Here is a 21,347-nt window from a genome sequence, read left to right on the forward strand (position 1 = left end):
AAGAGAAAAACTTTGTCTAATGTTCATTTGTACATAAGAGATAGTCCAAGCCTTCTATCCCAACACCATATTATTACGTAATCTCCACTCACCACAAGTGGTGAAGGTAAGTTGCAGCATAATTTTACTGAAGTATAACAGAGATTCAATTCTAGCAATTAAGATGAAAAAACATAGGAAAGAGAGAACAACAAGACCTTGAGCAAAATCTCCCTTGAATGCGGACAATCTCTAAAGCAATATCATCTATCCCATGAGCGCATCTCGAACACGATGGGTTAGCGCCATGTTTCACTTATGACGATGCTCATTAGAAGGCAAAACACCATATAAAGAAAGCCAAAAAATAAGTTCATATTTTTGCGGAACCTTTATTTTTTAGATTTCCTTCCACAAGTGTTGATCTACGAAACTTCTTCCTTGACTATTTAACCACGCATAAGATGGTGTCGTTGAGTAGCAATTATCAGGACTAGTATTTCACCGCCAAAAATTAGGAAATTCCATCTCATTCGGACCCGGGATAACATTTAGAAAATTTATGAATCTCTTGGTGATCAAAGCTCAAACCTTTTGCCAATTCCACCCATTATCCCATCACATTCTTCACCTTCGAGTTCGAAAACCGTAATATTAACATACGAGACAAAATCACAAAGAGTCCTAAAACTATCTTTATCTACCCGTTTAGGGTTGAATTGAGGAGGTCTAGATGAAATTATTCCCTTGATTCACGTTTCTTCCTTATATGCAAGTTGGTAAAAACATAATAATTAAAGAATCAATTCTCATTACAAACTAGTATCCAAATTCCAAACTCAAATTTTTGCACTTTGTGAGAGTGAATTATTACCAATTTATTTTTAACTTGGGTGAATAATGTACTTTTTGTTTTTCAAGTTGATCATATTCATCGTGGTTTACGCGTCAACCATCTTCTCTGGAGATTCAATTCCAGGTTTGTAAGCTTGTGGGCTCGCGATCTGACTCATCAGCTCTGCTGGGTCATTCGAAGAAAAATGATTGCAGAGGGCTTCGAAGACGAGGAGAAATGGCTCGCCGAGGGGATCGCCGGCGTTCAACACAACGCATTCTTCCTCCATCGCGCACTGGTATTTGTATTTCCTTCCTTTTTCGCAACCTAATTCATTCCCTTTTCCAATTCTCTCTTTACCGAATCCAATTGAATCGCAGGATGACAATAATCTCAGAGACGCCCTCAAATACGCAGCGATGATGCTATCGGAGCTTCGAACTTCTCGGCTCTCACCTCACAAATATTATGAACTCTGTAAATTCTTCGAACTTCTTCACATCATTCATTCATGCTGTCATATTAGACTCAATTCTTCATTTCGATTTCCTGCTTCTTGTGCTTAAGATATGAGAGCCTTCGACGAGCTCAGGAGGCTCGAGATCTTCTTCAAAGACGAAACCAGACACGGTGTTGCCATTGTTGATCTCTATGAGCTTGTTCAGCACGCTGGAAATATATTGCCTAGACTGTAAGTGTTTTTTCCCCTGCAATGAACACCAATCAATGTTTGTCTTTTAATCTGAACTTGAATGGTTGTGCAATTTCAACAATTGGCATTAGTTTATGCATGCTTGTGACTCTCTTGTTGTTAATTTACTGCTAGGTATCTTCTTTGTACGGCAGGATCCGTTTACCTCAGATGTAAGGATGCTCCTGTAAAGGACGTTCTTAAAGATCTAGTAGAAATGTGCCGCAGCGTTCAACATCCAATTCGTGGTCTATTCTTGAGGAGTTACCTGTCTCAAATCAGTAGAGACAAGTTGCCTGATATCGGCTCTGAATATGAAGGCGGGTAAGGCCGTTAATTGCTTTTGTTTAGCAATGCATTAATAGTTTGTTTATTGCCTTACGTTTTTCCATCTTTTTAATTAAATAGTAGATTGTAATTAAAATGTCACTAGAAAAATAACATTTCGTTATGTGTACTTCCACTCCTACATGTGATGTAACCATTTTTTTTGTTTCACTTTTGATTGTCGAAGATTTGTATTGTTGGTCTTATATTAGGTTAGGGTGAATAAGAATTAAAAGAACGGAGATTAATAGGTGCCGCTTTTTCCCTGCAGGGATTCTAACGGTGTGATGGATGCGGTTGAATTTGTTCTACAAAATTTCACAGAAATGAATAAGCTTTGGGTTCGATTGCAGCATCAGGTTCTTTGAACTTCTCTAGTTCTTATATAATCTTACCTTATAAGATGCATAGCACCACAGTACTTGCATGCCATAGCCTTAGAGGTAAAAATAAATCATGAGAACATGATTTCTGGCCATGCAGGTGTTATGGTGTTTGTGGATCATGCTTAATCTTTGGGGATCCTGAGCTGAGGCCTTCAATTGGGCTTTCTGGTCTGCAGGGACCTGGTCGGATAAGAGACAAGAAGGAAAAAGAAAGGAATGAGCTTCGCGATCTTGTAATATAAGAATACGATTCTATCTCCTGATGAAGCTGTGTGCTATACATTTGATAGATAAGTTATGGGGTTTCCTTTTGTCTAATTACTAGGTAGGGAAGAATCTCCATGTTCTCAGTCAAATAGAGGGAGTGGACCTTGAAATGTATAAAGACACCGTCCTTCCAAGTGTCTTAGAGCAGGTCTAATAAAGTACTTTTTCTCCCCAAAGAATAATTTTCCTCATATTGTATGCCATGATGTTGTAAACTTGTAATGTATCTTGACTGTCTAAATTGGCTTTAGCAGGTTGTCAATTGTAAAGACGAGCTTGCCCAATTTTATCTCATGGAGTGCATAATCCAGGTTTTTCCAGATGAGTACCACTTGCAGACACTTGAGACACTGTTAGGTGCTTGCCCCCAGTTGCAGGTGGGTAACTTGATTAATTGGAAATAAATGACCCTTTATGTGCTTGACATTTGAAAAGATATACTAGAGAGACTGGCCAGCCTTTCAGATGCATAGTATTCTGGAGATTTTATTCCTTTCACCATGTACAGATTATTTTTCAGTGAATAATATTCAGGAATTTATTCCTTTCAACTTTGAACTAAAATTCTGTTGCTGCTCACAATCTTCATGAGGTGGGGGGGATTTCAATTTCACTTCTTATTATTCAAACACTTTTTACAAATGAAGGAGTTTACATTGATGAAATCTAATTTCTGAAGTTTGAAAATTCTCCATTTGAACACAACCTTAGTTTTGTTTTTGTTTTTTTATTTTTTGATAGGAAAATGTTAGTTGTTAGAAATGTTAGTAAATTAATCCCTCCTCCGGGTTCGAACCCGGGACCCTTCACCCCACCCAACCCTTATGTTCCTAGCTCTTACCACCTGAGCTATCATTTGGGGACTAGTTTTGTTTTTCTTAAATGTGCTTGACTAGTGTTGTGGGCTTCTTGCATTGGTGATCACAAAGTTAACTGGATGGCACGGGTTATACACGTGACTTTCTTTTAGAATATATGTGGTGGGGATTTTCTAACATGCGAAGAGTGAAGCAATGCAAAAGCTTTCATTGATAAATTTGGTTCTTTTTATCTCTGTTTTTCTTTTAGCTGAAAACCTTTTTCTTCTCCCCTTTGACTGCCTGGATTGTATTTGCAGCCTGCCGTAGACATCAAGACAGTGTTATCTCAGTTAATGGATAGGTTGTCAAATTATGCTGCCTCAAGTACTGAAGTAAGTTTTATGCAGCATTTGTTGTAAGTTAAGCTTCCATTTGTTATTTATATCCTTCACTTCTCAGGCATTGCCTCAATTTCTGCAAGTGGAAGCATTTGCCAAATTAAGCACTGCAATAAGCAGGGTAAGCTGGCTTTTATTGAGTTTGCTACTTTACTTAAAAGCTTTTTTTAGAGAGCAACAGAAAAAAGATGTCCTGATATATCTATGGATAGTGAAGAATCAAAATGTGGTGATTTTGACCAATGGCTTTTTTCCTTTTATGATTAATATTAAGGAGTTCCTTTGTCGTGTTGGTAATAAAACTGAACTTAGTCATTTGAAGACATTTCTGTCGCAGGGATTTCTCTCTACTATAGTTCCCTTCTCTCGTTTTAAAATATTTATGAAGTTATATGTTTAGACCAGAGGTTGTACAAGTTGGCAGCTCACTGTTAGAAGTACTGCAAATAAAAGATTAATCCTCAGGCTTGTTTTAGGTGATTCATAAAGTTGAGTCTATGTAATGTGGCTATCATGGTTTTTGTTCGGCGCAATATTTATAACCCCCCCATCCAAAATTCCATTGTAGATCTAGTGACCGTTACGTAATAGTAGACCTTCTGTATAATAGGATGATTAATTCTCTCAACTTTTCTATGCGGAAACAAAATATTGATCAAGTCATTTGATCTGATAGTTCTAACCTTATTCCCCTCGGAACTCCCCCATCATGAAAAAAGAATGAAGAGGAAGAAAGGAATGCTGCTCTCCTCTTTGTGCCTACTAATTCTGATTTAAGTTGCATGGACTAGGGTATTGCAATCTAAGACCATAACTTGCATTTGACTGCAGGTGATAGAAGCACAGGTTGACATGCCTATTGTTGGAGCAATAGCTTTGCATGTCTCTCTGCTTACATTTACTCTTCGTGTTCACCCAGATCAACTAGATTATGTGGATCAAGTATTGGTATGTCAGAAATTCTTGTTCTGCTATATTTATAAGGCTCTGGGAGGACAGGGTTTGCATCTTAGCTAAGTTGCATCTTTTCTGGAATTTATGCAGGGATCATGTGTCAAGAAGCTTTCTGGAAAACCAAAACTCGATGACAACAGAGCAACTAAGCAAGTTGTTGCACTTTTAAGTGCTCCCCTTGATAAATACAATGATGTTGTGACTGCCTTGACACTTTCCAATTACCCTCGTGTAATGGATCATCTTGATAATGAGACGAATAAAGTAATGGCAATGGTCATTATCCAAAGCATTATGAAGAATAACACTTGCATCTCTAATGCTGATAAGGTATTTACTTTGCTATTGGTTTAACTTAACAACAAGTTTGTCTCTTTGTAACGGGGCTCAATGTGCTTTCTGTAGGTGGAAGTTTTATTTGAACTAATAAAAGGGCTTATAACGGATTTGGATGGAACAGCTGTGGATGAGGTGTGCAGGAGAGTATTTTTGTTTGACTTTTTGTATGACCTGTAATTTTTTAAACATTTATTAAAATTTCTTTATATGTCCAAACTTATTAAATATGTCTATGCTTATTTCCTAAATAAATATATTACTTGCTTAAGCTCAGCCCAATTTAAATACATTATCATTTACCGATAGGTTGATGAGGAAGATTTCAACGAAGAACAAAATTCTGTTGCTCGCCTCATACACATGCTTCATAATAATGACCCAGAGGAAATGTTTAAGGTAACTCTATAAGTGTGTTCAGAGTCAAATTGAATTCCACTAGTTTTTTTTATTATTATCTACTTCACATAACTATTGACACACGGATTTTCAGATTATATGTACTGTAAAGAAGCATATTATGAATGGAGGACCAAAGCGCCTACCCTTTACAGTTCCTTCCCTAATATTTTCTGCACTTAGGGTATCTTTCTTCCTTGATTGTACTATTCTTTCAATTTGTTTTTTCACTATTATAATTAATATGCTTCTTGAGTTGAATTTACATGTTAGTGGATATAGAAGAATTACTTGAATGGAGTTTTTAGGTATTGTCAGGCCATATTCCATAGTAATACATGGCTTCTTTGAACCATGTATGCTAGAGGTTGGGAGTTGGGACCAAGTATGTATTTTGAAAATTACAAATACTCAGGTAGCATTTGGTATACATGTTTGAATAGAACAGAACATAATATATCCTAATCCATGTTTGATGAAAATAATATAGAATGGGTGGGACATATGGTAAAAAAAGAGCGGTACACTTTGCTTCTACTAAAATGGTGGAACCAAAGATAACATAATAGAACAGGCTGTCCTGTTATGTTTCTTCTGTATGCTAAACACTACTTTTATCTTGATGAGGAATTGGCAAGCGCATCAAAATGTATCAATTGGGAAATTATTAAGTAGAGTATGGTCTCACGAGGAATTGGAATTCAATTATCATTTCTCAAAGTTACAATTAATTGAATCAAGCAATAATGGGATGAAATTGGTTGAATGAACAAAAATTTAATGAAGAGAACTAGAACTTAAATCAAAGTAATAGGGAAATTTCAAGAAGCTATTAACGTATGGGAATTCTATGGGTCAATGGTATCTAGGGTTGGAATCCTCTCAATCCTTCCTCAATGTAATTCAAATTACTCGCAGTTCAAGAAAATATAGTTAAGATTTAACTCACATATTAGGTCAAATCGAAATCCTGGACCTTCAACCCCTTTGTTCAAAACCAAGTACCCTAATTCCTTAGAAACCCCAAATTTGAACAAGCATTATGAACAAGAATTCACATGATCTCTGTTAGATATCTTGTAAATAAATATGATATCTTTTCTTTATGGTTACTTGGTAACATACTCATGTAATTAAGGAAGTGATCATGTAAATAGGGAAATATAATATTTCTAGGATATTTTGTATTTCTGGTGCCTATTATAAATAATGACCCCTGTTGTGTAGTTTACACACACAGACTAAATCCAATGTCTCTCGGTCTCTCCTAATTTTGCAAGATATCGGAGCCAGGTTCGTCCTCTATGACCTGTGCCATCACTATTTTCTGTTGTTGAGAGCATGACGAGAGGCAATCCTAATCCGTCGTCATACCCCATTGTCCATCAGCGCATATCTTTTCCTGGAAACCGTGTCTCTTCTCCGGTTTTTGGCTCTTCCCGCTGTCGTGTTTCATTCTGCCAGTTTTTCTGTTTCACCTGCCGTGTTTCATTCCGGTAGTGTTTCTGACCTTACCGCATGTCGTGACTCATTCTGGCAGATTTTCTGGCTTACCCCAGTGTTTCATTCCGACGGTGTTTCCAGCTTCTGTCTGCATCATTCCAACAACCTTCTCCAGCCACTTCCACCGCGTCCAGCCCTTGATCCGGCCGTGGCTTGCACCGCCGGATTCACCTCGCTCTCCCAGCTCCAGATCTTCCCTTACTTCTTCCGTTTGAGATATATGCCCCTCTAGATCTGAGTTTTCAACCTCAATTTTGCTGTTTTTCGGCGTTTCTCTCTCCTCTTTGCAACCCATGGCTTCCTGTCTCTCCCACGTCCCATCTACCGATGTTGGGGCTTTGCCGATGTGAACTTGTTTTTCTGTTTGGTGTTTCTCTCTCCGGCAGTTGATTAATTATATTTGTAACAAGCTATGCATATGACATATGCTTCAGCTTAAGGGGGAATGTTAGATATCTTGTAAATAAATATGTGATGGGTACTTGGAGTTAGTTAGTCAGTTAAGGGTTAGCCTATAGAGTTAGTTAGTTAGTCAGTTAAGGGTTAGCCTATAGAGTTAGTTAGTTAGTTAAGGGTTAGCCTATAAATAAGAGAGTGTGAAGAGCGTTTGGGTATCTTTTGGATCATTTAGGAAATTGGGACTAGGGAGAGAGTAGAGCCTCTCGAATGCTCTACAACACTGTACATTCTCTCTAATTCCTATTTGGGGATTAGGGTTCATATTCTATAATATCCCAGTTTCTATCTTCTTCTTGACTGGGTTCTATCAATATGATATCTTTTATTTATGGTTACATGGTAACATAATCATGTAATTAGGGAACTAGGTATGTAAATAGGGAAATAGAATATTTCTAGGATATTTTATATTTATTGTGCCTTTATGGGTCATATTATAAATAATGACCTCCATTGTGTAGTTTTCACACAGAGATTAAATCTAATATTGTCTCTCGGCTTCTCCTAATTTTACAATTTCATAACTATCAAACTATCAAGCTTATTTGTAGAACTTATCTAATATGGTGGCTCACTTTAATTCCAATTCCATCCCCAATTTCTGACTTTTGAAATTGAAACTGTATCAATTTTAGGGCGCCCAATCCAGTATTAAGCACTTACCTAATCACTCAATTAAAACCAATAAGCTTGAATAAAGATACAAGAATCAAATACGCAGAGTTTGGAGTGAGGTTCATCATTCTTTAACCTAGAAAGTTTAGTTACACATGGTAGAAACTAGAAACTAAGATAGTCACTAAAAGAGAAAAGATTAGATGAAACTCCATTACAAATTGGTGAACCCAGCCACTTAGTTCCTCAAAGTTGTGGGTCTTAAGTTCCAATGACACAAGAGAGAGATATGAGCAAATCTCATCATCCCATACTCGTCAGAACTCCTTCAGTTAGTATTCATATCGACTTTCATAACTGATAGCGTGATCATGTTCATTCAATGTGTGGCAGTGCTTTATAAAAGTCCAGAGTATTTTCTAGTCCCAATTGGATACCTTTGAGGTAGTAAGGTCTAAAGATATTTACTTATATTGTATGCCACCCTCTGGAGTTTGGGGTTTACTTCTTGAGAATGATACATGGGAGTGAAGAACTCAGCTCTTTCTGTGACTTCTTAATTCTTTTTGAATCATGTTTTGCTGCAGTTAATCAGGCAATTGCAAGGGCAGGATGGAGACGTAGTGGGAGAAGAAGTTCCTTTAACACCCAAAAAAATATTTCAGCTTTTAAATGAGGTGATTTAAAATGTATAATCTTGGTTTCGAACAATAATTTACTTTCTCTCTATAAGCCCAAAGAGGGCGCACAACTCTAAAATATTCTTGATTGAACTACCTTGAAATACTTTTGTTCGAGTTTATCAGCATGTTGTATAGTGTGTTATGTAATTTCTGATATTTATGTATTATTTTATGCGCCATATATTGGTATAATTAAAATTATGCGGTGGACAAAAAACATCTACTTTGTTGCAGATCATTGAAGCCCTTTCTTCTGTATCATCTCCTGAACTGGCCCTGAGACTGTATCTGCAATGTGCGGAGGTACACTTGACCCTGCAAAATTAAATTATTAAATTGTTATCACTTCTGTTTCCACCTTTCGTTCCGAACTCCCAAAGAAACTCTCAGAAGACCCAGAACAGGGATTTGGATGAAATTAGACTTTGTTGAGAAGTCCCACATTGACTAGAGATATGGCCAAGATAACCCTTATATATGGGTAGACAATCCTTACCTCTTGAGCTAGCTTTTGGGGTAGAGTTAGGTCTCCCAAATTCTAATAGACTTGAAAAATGATTCTTTGCTACCCAATCATATTCTTTCGGGGCATAATTTTTCCCCATCACATTGTCAGTTTTGCTCTTTAGTCTGAATGGGGAAATAACTTTCCACACAGGACTTCGCTATACTACTATTAACTTATGTTTTCCTGACATTATTATGACTCTTTATCCTGATTATGATTAGTCTTTTATATTTGCATAATTGTTTCAGTGACTATTTTTTAAACCTCTTGATTTTCTTTCTGATAATCAGGCTGCTAATGACTGTGAACTCGAGCCTGTTGCCTATGAATTTTTCACACAGGCATTTGTATTATATGAAGAAGAAATTGCGGTAATTATTAATAAAGCAATCAAATTTAAGATTTTCTTTATACAACTAAACTGTGGCCTTCAGTCCTTTACTAATCCGTCTGTTAATGTTGTAGGATTCTAAAGCTCAGGTAACTGCAATACACTTAATTATCGGGACTCTCCAGAGAATGAACGTCTTTGGTGTTGAGAACAGGGATACGTTAACACACAAGGCCACAGGGGTATATTATTTTTTAATTGTTTTCCATTTTTCTCTCTTCTTTTTCCTTAAAAGGATTTGTTAAGAAGATGGACGATGATGGAGATGAGTGGGGACAAGAGGGAAGGGAATAGTTCCTCTTGCTTGGGGGTTTAAAAAAGGGAAAGGGAATGTTAGGGCAATCATTTAACTTCTCCCTCAAACTAAGCCACTTATAATAGTAAATAAAAACTAAATTGAAATGTTACACTTCTAATAGGTCTTTCGCATTCTCATCCTTCACTATTTATTCATACATGTGGAAGGCAACACTTTTCCATGTCATCAACCCCTTCCTATTCTACTTTATTCAATACCCGTCTTCCCAAAACTTCTACCCCGAGTTTGTGAAAAAAATACATTACAAGTTAAAGGAAAATGGGTTGTGTGGCAACATTTATTGAGCTTGAAGTTCTATCTTTTCGCAGTATTCAGCAAAGCTTTTGAAGAAACCTGATCAGTGCCGTGCGGTTTATGCATGCTCACATCTCTTTTGGGTTGATGATCAAGATGGTATTAAAGACGGAGAAAGGTATGCTGGCACATACTCTAATAGGTTTAATTTTTATGATTTGATTGATTTTATGCACGATGCCTCTTCTTACTTTGTTTATGAAGTCATTATGACCTTTATTCAATATAGCATCATGGTTCATGAAGTATGAATGCCCATGAATTATCAAATATAATTATGCCTCTGCATAATTGATGCATGAGTTGTTGTCTATTTTGTTTTCTGTTTTTTCCTCTTGGGGTGTGGATGTTGACTGTTTCATTGCAGAGTATTGCTTTGCCTTAAGCGTGCTTTGAGGATTGCAAATGCTGCTCAGCAAATGGCCAATGTTGCTAGGGGTAGCAGTGGTCCAGTGACGCTTTTTGTTGAAATACTGAACAAGTTAGTCACCTTAAGCTATAAAACTGCTTGATATATTATTTTTACTACTTTTTACTTATGGATAAGGATGTTCCAGGTACATTTACTATTTTGAGAAAGGAAACCCACAGATCACCAGTGCTAATATCCAGGGGCTTATAGAATTAATCACGAGCGAAATGCAGAGTGACACTGCATCAGCTCTTCCAGTTTCAGATGCATTCTTTGCCAGCACATTGAGGTACATCCAATTCCAAAAACAGAAGGGCGGTATACTGGGTGAGAAATATGATTCTATCAAGGTATAAATCCTCACTTTGTGCTCGAACTGACATGTTCGAGATGTCCAAATGTAAAGTTATGTGAAAAGCCAAGCATGTAGTTTATCAGTTTTCATCTTCATCCCAACAAAAGAAAGGGTTATGTCAATGTTCATTACTTGTGCATTAAAATTCCAGTGGCATGAAGGTCATATTAAAGCACAATTGGCATTGCAGTTTAATGTTTGATATAACCACACAACTTAAATACTCACTGATTGTGCATTAAAATGTTTGGCTGTGGCGTCAATGTCATTTTAAAGCATAATTGGTATTTGTAGTTTAATGTTTCAACAAAGTTATATAGATCAAATATTCCCTTTTCACCCATCAGAGATTTTCAAAGTGTCCATTCCTTCAAACCATCACATTTTATCATTCCCAGCATGGTTTAAAATTGCTGTTGCATAGGAGTTACAGCCAACTTTGTGACGGTTGTGATATACATATTCAGCTGTAATGGTGTGAAACTATTTTCTATTTGCATTGAATGTAACAAATGCAAGTAGTAGTCTTACACAACTCGAAAACGATTGCCTCAGTAGAGAACACGTGTGGTTTAAACTAAAAAACCGCATCCCCTTCCCCCCACTCATAAATCTCATATTTCCTTCATTATGTTCCCTTTTTTAAAAGTCCATCTAACAATTCAAATATCCCTTTAAACCTTCTAAATAAAGAAAAGAGAATAAAGAATGAGTACCTTGAGCCTCGTTGCAGTCTGATGTAGCCATCGCACATGTTACCTTGTAATATTCTAGTTATTCACTACGAACATGTATTTTAGTACTTCGTTGATTCATTCCTAAATTTTTAAAGTTATGAATTTTATTTAAGTGAGATGGTTGTATTTGTGAATTGAAAAATGAGCAAATATTTAAACATATTGAATTTGATAAATATAAGAATTTTATTCTTTGAGTTGTCTAATAAAAACCATCAATAATTTGATCATTCTATCATGGTAGATTTATGTTTGAATCACAGCTGTTAAGAGGGTTAATGATTTAGGAGCACCTAGTTATATTTTAACGATAGGAGAGGTTTATTTTTAAAATAGAGCGATGACACACCATTGTATCAAGAAGGATAGGCTATTCACGAGATAAAGCTACCCGTGACAAAGATGAAGCTACCTCATTTCATTTCTCTTATACGTGACAATTTCCTTTTATTTTTACCCGTGTTTCATTAGATCCTATGAAATGAGATATCATTGTCTACTTGAAAGAAGAATCCATGATTTATTCACGTATCTGACTAATTTTTTTAGATTTATTTTGGTCAAAAGAGGCTGTTGAACATTGTCATTAGATTTGAATTTATCCGCAACAAGGAGCCGATCATAGGCTGTGTAAATTTCAGAAAGAATCTACAGAAACTGTAACATTCTGCAGCATACATCCAATTATAGGCTTTAAATTTTATAGTAGGACTCGTGTATAAAACAACTATCATATGAAGAAAAAAAGAATTCATGGTTGGATTGGTCCTCAGGCTTGCTTTCAAATATATGCTAGGCCATTACCACAGTTCAATTTGCAAACAAACTGCAAGTACTCTTCGAAGTTTCAATATATATATTTACTTAAGAAACTTCCCGCTTTTCTTGTTGTAGACTTACCAACTGCTTATATATGCTTCCGGGTTTGGCCATCAGCTTCTCATGGCTTCCCATTTCAGCAACCCTCCCCTGTTGCAGCACTGCAATGCTGTCGGCATCACGAACAGTTGAAAGCCTGTGAGCTACCAAAATTGTTGTTCTTCCATCCATGAGCTTATCAAGAGCCTCTTGGACCAGCCTCTCCGACACCGTGTCCAGTGCACTAGTTGCTTCATCCAACAGAAGAATGGATGGATCTTTCAGAATTGCTCTAGCAATTGCCACCCTTTGTTTCTGTCCTCCTGATAACTGCACTCCTCTCTCACCAACCTCAGTTCTGTACCCTTCTGGCATTCTACTGATGAATTCATGAGCATTTGCTGCTCTGGCAGCCTTCATCACTTCGATTTCTGATGCCTCCTCTTTTCCATACTTGATGTTTTCATAGACTGTGGTAGAGAACAAAGCAGGTTCTTGCTGAACCAATCCTATTCTCAGCCTTAAGGATCTCAAGTTTAGGCTTTTGATGTCGCATTCATCTATCAGAACTGAGCCAGAAGTGGGGTCATAGAATCTCATCACAAGAGAAATCACAGTGCTCTTCCCTGAACCACTTGGGCCTACTACTGCTAGACTCTTCCCTGCTGGGACTCTTAGGTTTAAGTTCTGAAATATGGTGATATCAGGTCTCATCGGATACTTGAAGCACACATTTTTAAAATTTATTTCTCCTTTGACTTCAGTTATCATCTCCGCGTCCGGGTCGTTGGGGTTGATGGCGGTTCTCCTTCGCAGAATGCTGAAAACTGATCCCAGTGCTTGTGTCCCCTTCACAATGTCTGGGGTGAGAGCTAGTGTTTCTGCTATTGACAGTGCAGTGATGATCAAGACCATGAAGGACTTCATGATGTCTCCAAAATTTGACTCTTTCTTCTTGATTAAAATGGAGGCATACCAAAGGCCAAGTGCATAGGAGCAGAAGGCAAACAGCTGGGTTACGCCATACCCAGAACCTGATATGTGGCCTCTTAGAAGTGCTTGCTTGTTAGGCTTGTTCAATTCAGAAGCAAATTGGATTGAGATTCGATCTTCTGCGCCAAAAGCAGCAACGGTACGTATGTTTGCAATAGCTTCACGTGCCAAAGAAGTTGCTCTGGTGTAAGCCCGGCTGTAATCTCCTCCAAATCCCTTGAGAAATAGTTGCTGCATAAATGGTTTGAATTTAATGCATTTTTTGGAAATCTAATCTACAAATGATTCTAAACCAAAAATCAATTATGGGAAGAAGAATAGCTTCTGCGTTATTAGGTTTTCTCACGGTTATGCAGTGAAGAATAGATGAATAATGCTAGCAGGCAGCATAAAAGAGCTCATCATTAGAGGAGTGGTTTTATGAGATTAACCTCTGTGATAGAAGCTCCTATGAGAAGAGGAAGACAGGCCGCAACCACTGCTGTTAGTTTCCAACTCAATGTGAAGGCAATAACAAACGCGGTTACAGTGAGAGCTACATTTTGCACAATTGTTGAGAGTCTGTCAGCTAGAGCACTTCTTACTAATGTTGCATCCGCAGCTAGCATGGCTGTTAGTGATCCAGTGTTGTTCTCATCCAAATCAAACCAAGCAACCTCATTGGTAAGAATAGCTGCAAGTCATGTTAATTATCATGATTTAGTAATGTGAAAAAAATCAAGAATAGGTCAAAAGATGTAATTGCATCTGATTCTAACAGTAATGCTTTATCGAACTCTAGACCACGTGCTCATTAAGGCTCTGATACAATGTCATGAATCAACTATCCCAAAAACTTAAGCTACTGGATGAAGACACGTGAATGATTCTATTTATAAATCTAACATTTGCAACGCTGGAGTACCTGAGAACATTAATAGACGCACACGGGCAGTGAGACGCTCTCCCATTAATGTGTAAAAGTAGTGCTGCAACAGATAAATAGGTATAGTGACAACAGCTACTCCAACAAATATAAGAGCTACCCGGTCAACTTCTTGCTTCATTTTAGAGGCATGAGGAGAGTAAAATGCAGTCAAAATGTGGGTGATTCCAAGGGCAAAGAGAGGAGCTTCCATGCCAGCCATCACTGCACCTACTGACCCAAGTATTGTACAGGGCCACTCTGGAGCATTCAGTTTTAGCAAATCCAAAATTGATGGAATGGAAGCAGTGTTGGATGACAATCCTTGAACACTTGATTTCAGTTCTTTTGCTGTAACCATCTGCAGATCCTCCTCATGGTTCTGGTTGTCTGAAGGTTCTCGAAAACTAGAATTTTTTGAGCTTCCGGAGCGAGATATTGAGCTAGAGCTTGTGAGGTTTTGTGATGCCTGCAAACTCACCAGGCCCATATAATCCCCATTTTTGGACATCAATTCCAAATGTGTTCCACTTTCAACAACTTGACCGCTCTTCAACACAACTATTGTATCTACATCGCGTATGGTGGATAGTCGATGTGCAACAACTATTGTCGTCCGGTTTGACATTATTTTATCCAATGCCTGCTGGACAATTAGTTCTGATTCAGAATCAAGAGCACTGGTCGCTTCATCTAAAAGCAATATTTTTGGGTTCCTAAGCACAGCTCTTGCAATAGCAATTCTTTGTTTTTGTCCCCCTGAAAGTTGGGTTCCACCCTCTCCAACCTGAATTGAAAACAAAATGTCATTTACAAAAATGATAGATGAGGACATGAACTTCTTTCAAAGCTATAATCTTTTTATGTTCAACAACTAAGGGTGTGTTTGCAGTTTGAATGTGCTTTTGGTCATCTCGAACGTAAATACAAACACACACTAATTCATTACTAGTGTAAAAGATACCCTGAAGCTATTGCAGGCAATTTACACCTTTCTACTGGTAAACATGCTATGATATTGAAATTGAGTTTTCCCTGTATTTCCTTTTTTTTGGGTCAATAGAATAAGGTTTTCAAGACACACCTGTGTATGATAACCTTCAGGTAATCCTATTATGAAAGAATGTGCATTTGCAGCCTTGGCAGCTTGTATGATCTGATCCATGCTGGCATCTTCTTTTCCGAATAAAATGTTTTCAGCTATTGTTGTGGCAAATAGTGCTGGTTCTTGACTAACCAAGCCTAGTTGTTCTCTCAACCATTTCAATTGAAGATTCTGCAAGTCATTTCCATCCAACATGATCTTACCTAGTGAAAAACAATGCATTAGCCTCTCCTAAATTGACAAATATACATTGACTAACAATACAATCCTGATTTTTGAACATCCCAATTGTACATGCACTCTGATATATACCATATTTTTCTTTGTATCTCTCTTTTCCTGTCATATCAGATTATTTATCACATATATCACTTCTAGCCCCTACCTACCTCTCTCTCTCTCTCACTATATGGGTGTCTACTCATGAGTGTCTACCACTCATTTTCTCAAACAAAACTTGCTAGTATTAATTAAATCAATTGAAATGTGGGGTATATTTGGCATAGGTGATTTTGGTTCCTTCATTTTTGTCCTCTCTTCTTTCTTCTCTGGATGTATCCCTGTTAGATTTGTTCCCCAAACAGGCCATGGAAATTGGAAATTTTAAAATAATAGTACCTTCAGACAGTAATATTAATTACCTGAAGTGGGGTCATAGAACCTTTGAATAAGGCAAATGATGGTGCTTTTTCCAGAACCACTAGGACCAACAACTGCTACAGTCTTCCCAGCACTCACTGAGAAGCTCAAATTTTCAAAGATCATGTTGGATCTTGAGGGGTAAGCAAAGCTGACCCCACAAAATTCAATTTTCCCTGCTACTTGTTGCAAAATAGTGCCATCATCCAAGCTTTTAGAAGTGTCTGAAACGGATGCAATCATGTTCATGATGTTGGCCGCAGCTGCACGCCCTTTAGCAATGGCAGCAAGGTTTGGAGCAGCTTGACCAAGGGCACTTCAAAACAGATAAAGAAAAAGGAAAAAACTCAAATTTATAACCCAGAATAAATAAAGTGCATGTTTGGAAATCTTTCTAAAATTAAGAGCAGGTTTGGATGAGTTTCTATTTTCTTAGAATCAATTATGAAATCCAGAACTATTCACAGAAGCTTTCCCGGGAATTGAATTCTGATTCATAATCAATTCTATAAGGATTTTCAAACATGCACTAATTCTGAAATTAAAATCAATTCTCGAAAGCTTATGAGTAACTTTTGAGTGTTAATTGATGTAGAGAAAATATGTAGATTATCATATCAGTTTTGATTGATCATGGACTCACAATCCACTAAAGATGACATTGATAATTGTTGTGAATGCTTTCCCTCCATTTGTCCTATGATGCATCACAAGTATGCTTGCATACCACAGAAGCAATGCCCAAGCACAAAATAACAGCCCATATGTAAAGCCTACTCCAACTCCTTTTGCAAAACCACTCTTCTTACCAAGCTTCAGAGCTTTATCAAGAGACTTGGAGTAGGAACTAACTGCTTTCTCTTCTCCTACAAATGAGTAAACAGTACGCACTTGAGAAATTACCTGATCCATGGAAACAGAAGAAAAAAAAAGATAAATTATGCAAGGAATGATTAACACACCAATTTTAATTTACCAGTTGAAGTAGCCTCAATAAAAATCATAACAAATGGTTTACCTCTTCTGCAACCTTCCCAGCTTCAGCATAAGCTGCCTCACCCTTTTCTGATAATGTAGACATGATTATTGTATAAGTTCCTCCTGCTATGGCTATCAATGGAACAACAGCTAAGGTGAGTAGTGTAAGCTGCCATACTGACATAAATCCAACGGCAAATCCAACAATGAATTGAGAAAGGTATCGCATGGCATGGCCTGTCTGCATTGAGTTCAATAAATGGGATCAACCACATAACCATATCACCCAAATTTGAGTAAATATATCTATCTAATATGAAAACGACACAACTTTTTTTGATTCAGTAATGATAGTTAGACACTCAATCACTAGACACCCAATAGACGGATATGGACTCACTACAGCCGCAGAGATCCCTACATTCATGTTGTCATGCAATCTGATTTGTGTGATCAAGATCGGCCGACTCAGATGTTAAATTTATATGAACAGTTAGATCCTCTTGATGAAATATATGAACTGACTAATCTTGATCGGACAGCCCAGATTGCTTGACTGCGCAAATACGTGGTATATCTAACTGCAGGGACCAGATTCCCCCATAAACACTTAGTTTTCTCTCTATCTCTCTTTTTATCACATTGCATCATATATCACACTCATCACTTCTCTCGCTTCTCTTAGTTTCTCACACTAAGTGTCTGCCAAGTGTCTACACTGTGCGGATGTCCACTAATCATTACTCTTTTTATCTTATATACCTTGTCACCAATTGCATCTTGTACCAATATTGCATCACTGGAGATGTGGAAAAGGATATTGGCATCCCTGGCTTCATTGTCAAAGAAATTAATATCCTTCTTTAGCACTGACTGCAAATATTTTAAGCGCAAACGGGCTGTTTGCCTCTCCCCCGTTTGCATCCAGAATGCAACACCTGAAAAATAACAGTGATCATGATATGATAGGATGAATATTAGAAAAGATCAAAGGGAAGAGATCAAGTTAGGTTATAATTAAGATGTACCCATCCAAGCTGCTACAAGAACAACGGCTCCAAGATATACCAAGTACAAAGCATGCTGCAATGGACAAGAAATTAGGTAGCATTCTTTAAAAGAGGTCAGAAAGGTTAGTTTAGAATCATATATGCAAATTGCAGCTCTCATGAATGTTTATAAAATCAAGATGTATATAACTATGCATAGTTTCTAGCCAGACTAAGTACATAGTTTCTATCCTTAACCGTAACATGCACTGAATAGAATAGGGGACAAGAATGAAAATACAATAGTAGTGATAGTGACACTTAAAGTTAGGATATGGTTCCTGTACCTCAGAAATTCGTGAGGACAACTTGTGAGGGTGCTTAGAAAGATGTCCCAAAGAATCAATCATACGACCAAACAAAACAAAGAAAACAGGAAGAGCCGCACCATGGACACACGCACCAACGCTTCCGAGGAACATTAACACTAAATCAGTAGCATCAGCCGCAGAAAACAAGCCCAAAAACGAAACACTCTCCGTTTTGGTTGGCTTACCCAGTTGCTCCATTTTCAACTTCACATCCTGTTCCAAACGTGAATCAGAGACTAGCTCCACTTCTGCCATTGGACTCAGAATTTTTCTGAGAAAAAAGTGGGCATTAGCTAAAATAAAAAGACCCCAACAAGGATCTCGTGTGGTGCTTAGTTGTCTAGACTGTTCCCGCCAATAAATATAAAGTGGTTTTGCTTCACTATTCCAACGACCAAATCGGCTACATAACTGCATTTTTGGGAAAATATTCATTAGACAGTTAATGTTTTAATGTGTAGTTTAATTAAGCCAACGACTTGTTTGCCGATTTTGTGGTTCAGAGTGCCCTGTCTTTGATCGTGCTACTTGTCACTTGGTGAGCCCATCCTTCCTATTAAATCAGGTTCATAATTCACCTGATTAATTGCATGGTACACTACAGGGTGTAAAATGAACTGAGAAAAATGGGTAATGGTTGGCGAGTTTGAAAGTAGGTTGTATGCTTGTATAAGTTTTCATAGTCATACAAAAAGTGCAGGTACAAGTCCGACAACTCATTTATCTCTTTATTCTATTATATCACTATTATTTCTCTCTCTTCTCACTTCATGTGTCGTGTTTACAAAATCATTTTTCATTTGTTTTTTCAATGAAGTAGTTTACCTGAAACATATGACTAAGTCCATGGATTAGATTATTAGCAAATCTAGTTGAACTTTCTTGTGCTCAGATAGAGTTTCACTTCATGGGTTTTTTCAACACCAAAACTAGTACCTTCCTTTCTAACTCTAGAAAAAAGAAACCCACTAAGATTCAACTACATCTTAGTTGGGCCAGAGGACTCACGATCAAGTTAACACTTTGTTGGCCAACTAAAAGATAGACTTGATCTTGTCCAGCGGTTAGTCATGCAAAAGTGGAGCCGGCACAATTAGTAACTTAAAAGTCGTCAAAGTGTAACTATCTAAGGTTAAGTGCTTCAATTACAGTTCATGACAGACTTTATGAACACAAGTTTGATTGTTTAATTATATAAACATTATTCATTTTTCTCAATATGTTTTTCTTGGGATTTGAGTTCTCTCTCTCATCTTAAACTGACTTGAGCGTCAAAGTGCTTATGCAGAAATCTCCCTTATTGTGCTCCGCCGTGAATAACTAGCTTACCACGAGTGCAAAGCCTAGAACATGTGGATAATTTCATGGTATATATGGTATTCATGGAAGCTTAAGACACCTTACCCTGTAAATTAAAGCTTTCTCATCTTCTATGGAAGGAGAGCAGTTCAAATCTACACCTTACATCGTTCTATCAAGAGTTGAAATGAGTTCTCTCTTCACTTTACTCAACCGTTTGCTATGCATAAACCTCCAATCAGCTTGTCAGAATTCCCTGCTACAGCCTTGGAACAGATTGATTTAGAAGAAGATTCAAACACTTCCTTCCAGCAATAAACTTTGAAATCCAATGGTTAATTATCTTCTGTTTTCTGATGTTTTATTGAGTTGGGCACTCTTTGTTAGAAATCTGGTTGTGATAATCCTGGATAAAGTCAAGAATTGTGAGCGTCCACTTTCCGAACAAATTATTTCGACCCTATAATTGCCTGGGTTCACGAAATCTTTGTTGGGATAATACTTGACAATCAATCTGTTTCTTGGCACAAGAGAACAGATAAAGAAAGTAGAGATATTCTGTTTCTGGTTTTCTGTGTAGAATTCCTTAGGCTGCAAGTAACCTTATATAGAGGTTGTGTTTTCACGAATGATCACAACAGTTCGAAAATAAGTCACAACTTTTCAAACAATTTCAAACTAGGGTCACAAACGTTCAGCGGGACCCCAGCCAGGGGCTCCGCCCCTTGGACCCCGGTTCATATTCGCGGTCAATTATGCGTTGGCTCACCGAGCGTGCACTCCGCACTAACCTGACTCGATTCCAAGCCTAACGCGTAATTGCATCAGCCTATAGTAGATCACATTACTACTAAAATACATTGATGATTCTAAAATCACCAACACTCTTTGATTAATTTTTAGATTTAAGTATATGAATTTATGCATGAGCTAGAACTAGAGATGAACTCCTTTCATTTTTTGAAAGTGAGATGTACTCCTTGATTGTGTTACTTGATGTGATGAATTACATTTGATATCTGAAAAAAAATTCTCTCAGGCTGTTTTCTTTATTTAGCCTCATTGCCTCATTTTTAGGCAAAAATAGAGAATAGACCTAGAATCAAAGCTCAATTACTCCTATATTTTAAGCATCGTGGGCTTGGAGATTAAGCCCATTGAGTCCTAATGGTGGAGCTTAAGCTATAGATATTTTTGTTGACCAAAAAAAAAAAAAGCTATAGATATTTTTCAATTCATAGATAAAACTAATTTCACTCATTCATGCAGCATATGATGCACCTTTGTTAAGCATGCTTATGAGCATATCTATTTTGTTTTCCTTAATTATTGTGTTATTTTTTTGTCTTATTTACTGTGGTATTGTTTTGGATTTGGGCGTTCTCTAATAATGCCTTACTCTCATCCTTCGTGATTCTACTTCTAGAATTCATGGACAAAAGACAGTGTGACAAAAAAAATATAGGAGTACAAAAATTAAACTCAGCTTATAAACTAATGACCTAATTTGACCATTAACTCAATGGTAAATAAAACAAAAGCAAAAAGTTAAGAAGCTTCAAT

The 21,347-nt window shown here is 37.3% G+C and overlaps 2 protein-coding genes across 2 annotated transcripts; one reads left to right on the forward strand and one right to left on the reverse strand.

The window, feature by feature from the left end:
* The first annotated feature begins 904 nt into the window (after window positions 1–904).
* On the forward strand, window positions 905–11,138 carry LOC130718015 (vacuolar protein sorting-associated protein 35B-like). Its single transcript, XM_057568446.1, has 22 exons — window positions 905–1,112; window positions 1,195–1,291; window positions 1,382–1,505; window positions 1,641–1,829; window positions 2,104–2,191; window positions 2,395–2,451; window positions 2,544–2,633; window positions 2,740–2,862; window positions 3,603–3,677; window positions 3,745–3,804; window positions 4,515–4,631; window positions 4,728–4,967; window positions 5,043–5,108; window positions 5,283–5,372; window positions 5,467–5,556; window positions 8,537–8,626; window positions 8,867–8,935; window positions 9,431–9,511; window positions 9,606–9,713; window positions 10,159–10,262; window positions 10,512–10,625; window positions 10,702–11,138. The coding sequence occupies exons 1-22, from the start codon at window positions 1,020–1,022 to the stop codon at window positions 10,910–10,912; spliced, it is 2,376 nt and encodes a 791-aa protein (XP_057424429.1). The 5' UTR covers window positions 905–1,019; the 3' UTR covers window positions 10,913–11,138.
* Window positions 11,139–12,221: 1,083 nt separating this feature from the next.
* Window positions 12,222–18,828, reverse strand: LOC130718013 (ABC transporter B family member 13-like). Its single transcript, XM_057568444.1, has 10 exons — window positions 18,462–18,828; window positions 18,154–18,208; window positions 17,888–18,063; window positions 17,166–17,366; window positions 16,791–17,050; window positions 16,150–16,463; window positions 15,488–15,711; window positions 14,404–15,190; window positions 13,931–14,172; window positions 12,222–13,730 (listed from the first exon to the last, which is right to left on the reverse strand). Exons 1-10 carry the CDS (start codon window positions 18,738–18,740, stop codon window positions 12,513–12,515), a joined length of 3,756 nt encoding a protein of 1,251 aa, XP_057424427.1. The 5' UTR covers window positions 18,741–18,828; the 3' UTR covers window positions 12,222–12,512.
* Window positions 18,829–21,347: the final 2,519 nt, after the last annotated feature.

Source organism: Lotus japonicus, chromosome 5, assembly GCF_012489685.1.
Source record: "Lotus japonicus ecotype B-129 chromosome 5, LjGifu_v1.2".
In the NCBI taxonomy this organism is placed as follows: domain Eukaryota; kingdom Viridiplantae; phylum Streptophyta; class Magnoliopsida; order Fabales; family Fabaceae; genus Lotus; species Lotus japonicus.

Excerpts from the sequence above, each read along its gene's own strand:
- LOC130718013 (XM_057568444.1), bottom strand. The coding sequence starts at position 18,740 with ATGGCAGAAGTGGAGCTAGTCTCTGATTCACGTTTGGAACAGGATGTG. Across the intron at positions 16,464-16,790 it reads AATGTCATCTTTAGTGGATT|TGCCCTTGGTCAAGCTGCTC; the intron begins GTGAGTCCATGA and ends TCTGTTTTGAAG. Across the intron at positions 14,173-14,403 it reads GCGTCTATTAATGTTCTCAG|CTATTCTTACCAATGAGGTT; the intron begins GTACTCCAGCGT and ends CATGACTTGCAG.
- LOC130718015 (XM_057568446.1), top strand. The coding sequence starts at position 1,020 with ATGATTGCAGAGGGCTTCGAAGACGAGGAGAAATGGCTCGCCGAGGGG. Across the intron at positions 5,373-5,466 it reads ACCCAGAGGAAATGTTTAAG|ATTATATGTACTGTAAAGAA; the intron begins GTAACTCTATAA and ends ACGGATTTTCAG. Across the intron at positions 10,263-10,511 it reads GGTATTAAAGACGGAGAAAG|AGTATTGCTTTGCCTTAAGC; the intron begins GTATGCTGGCAC and ends GTTTCATTGCAG.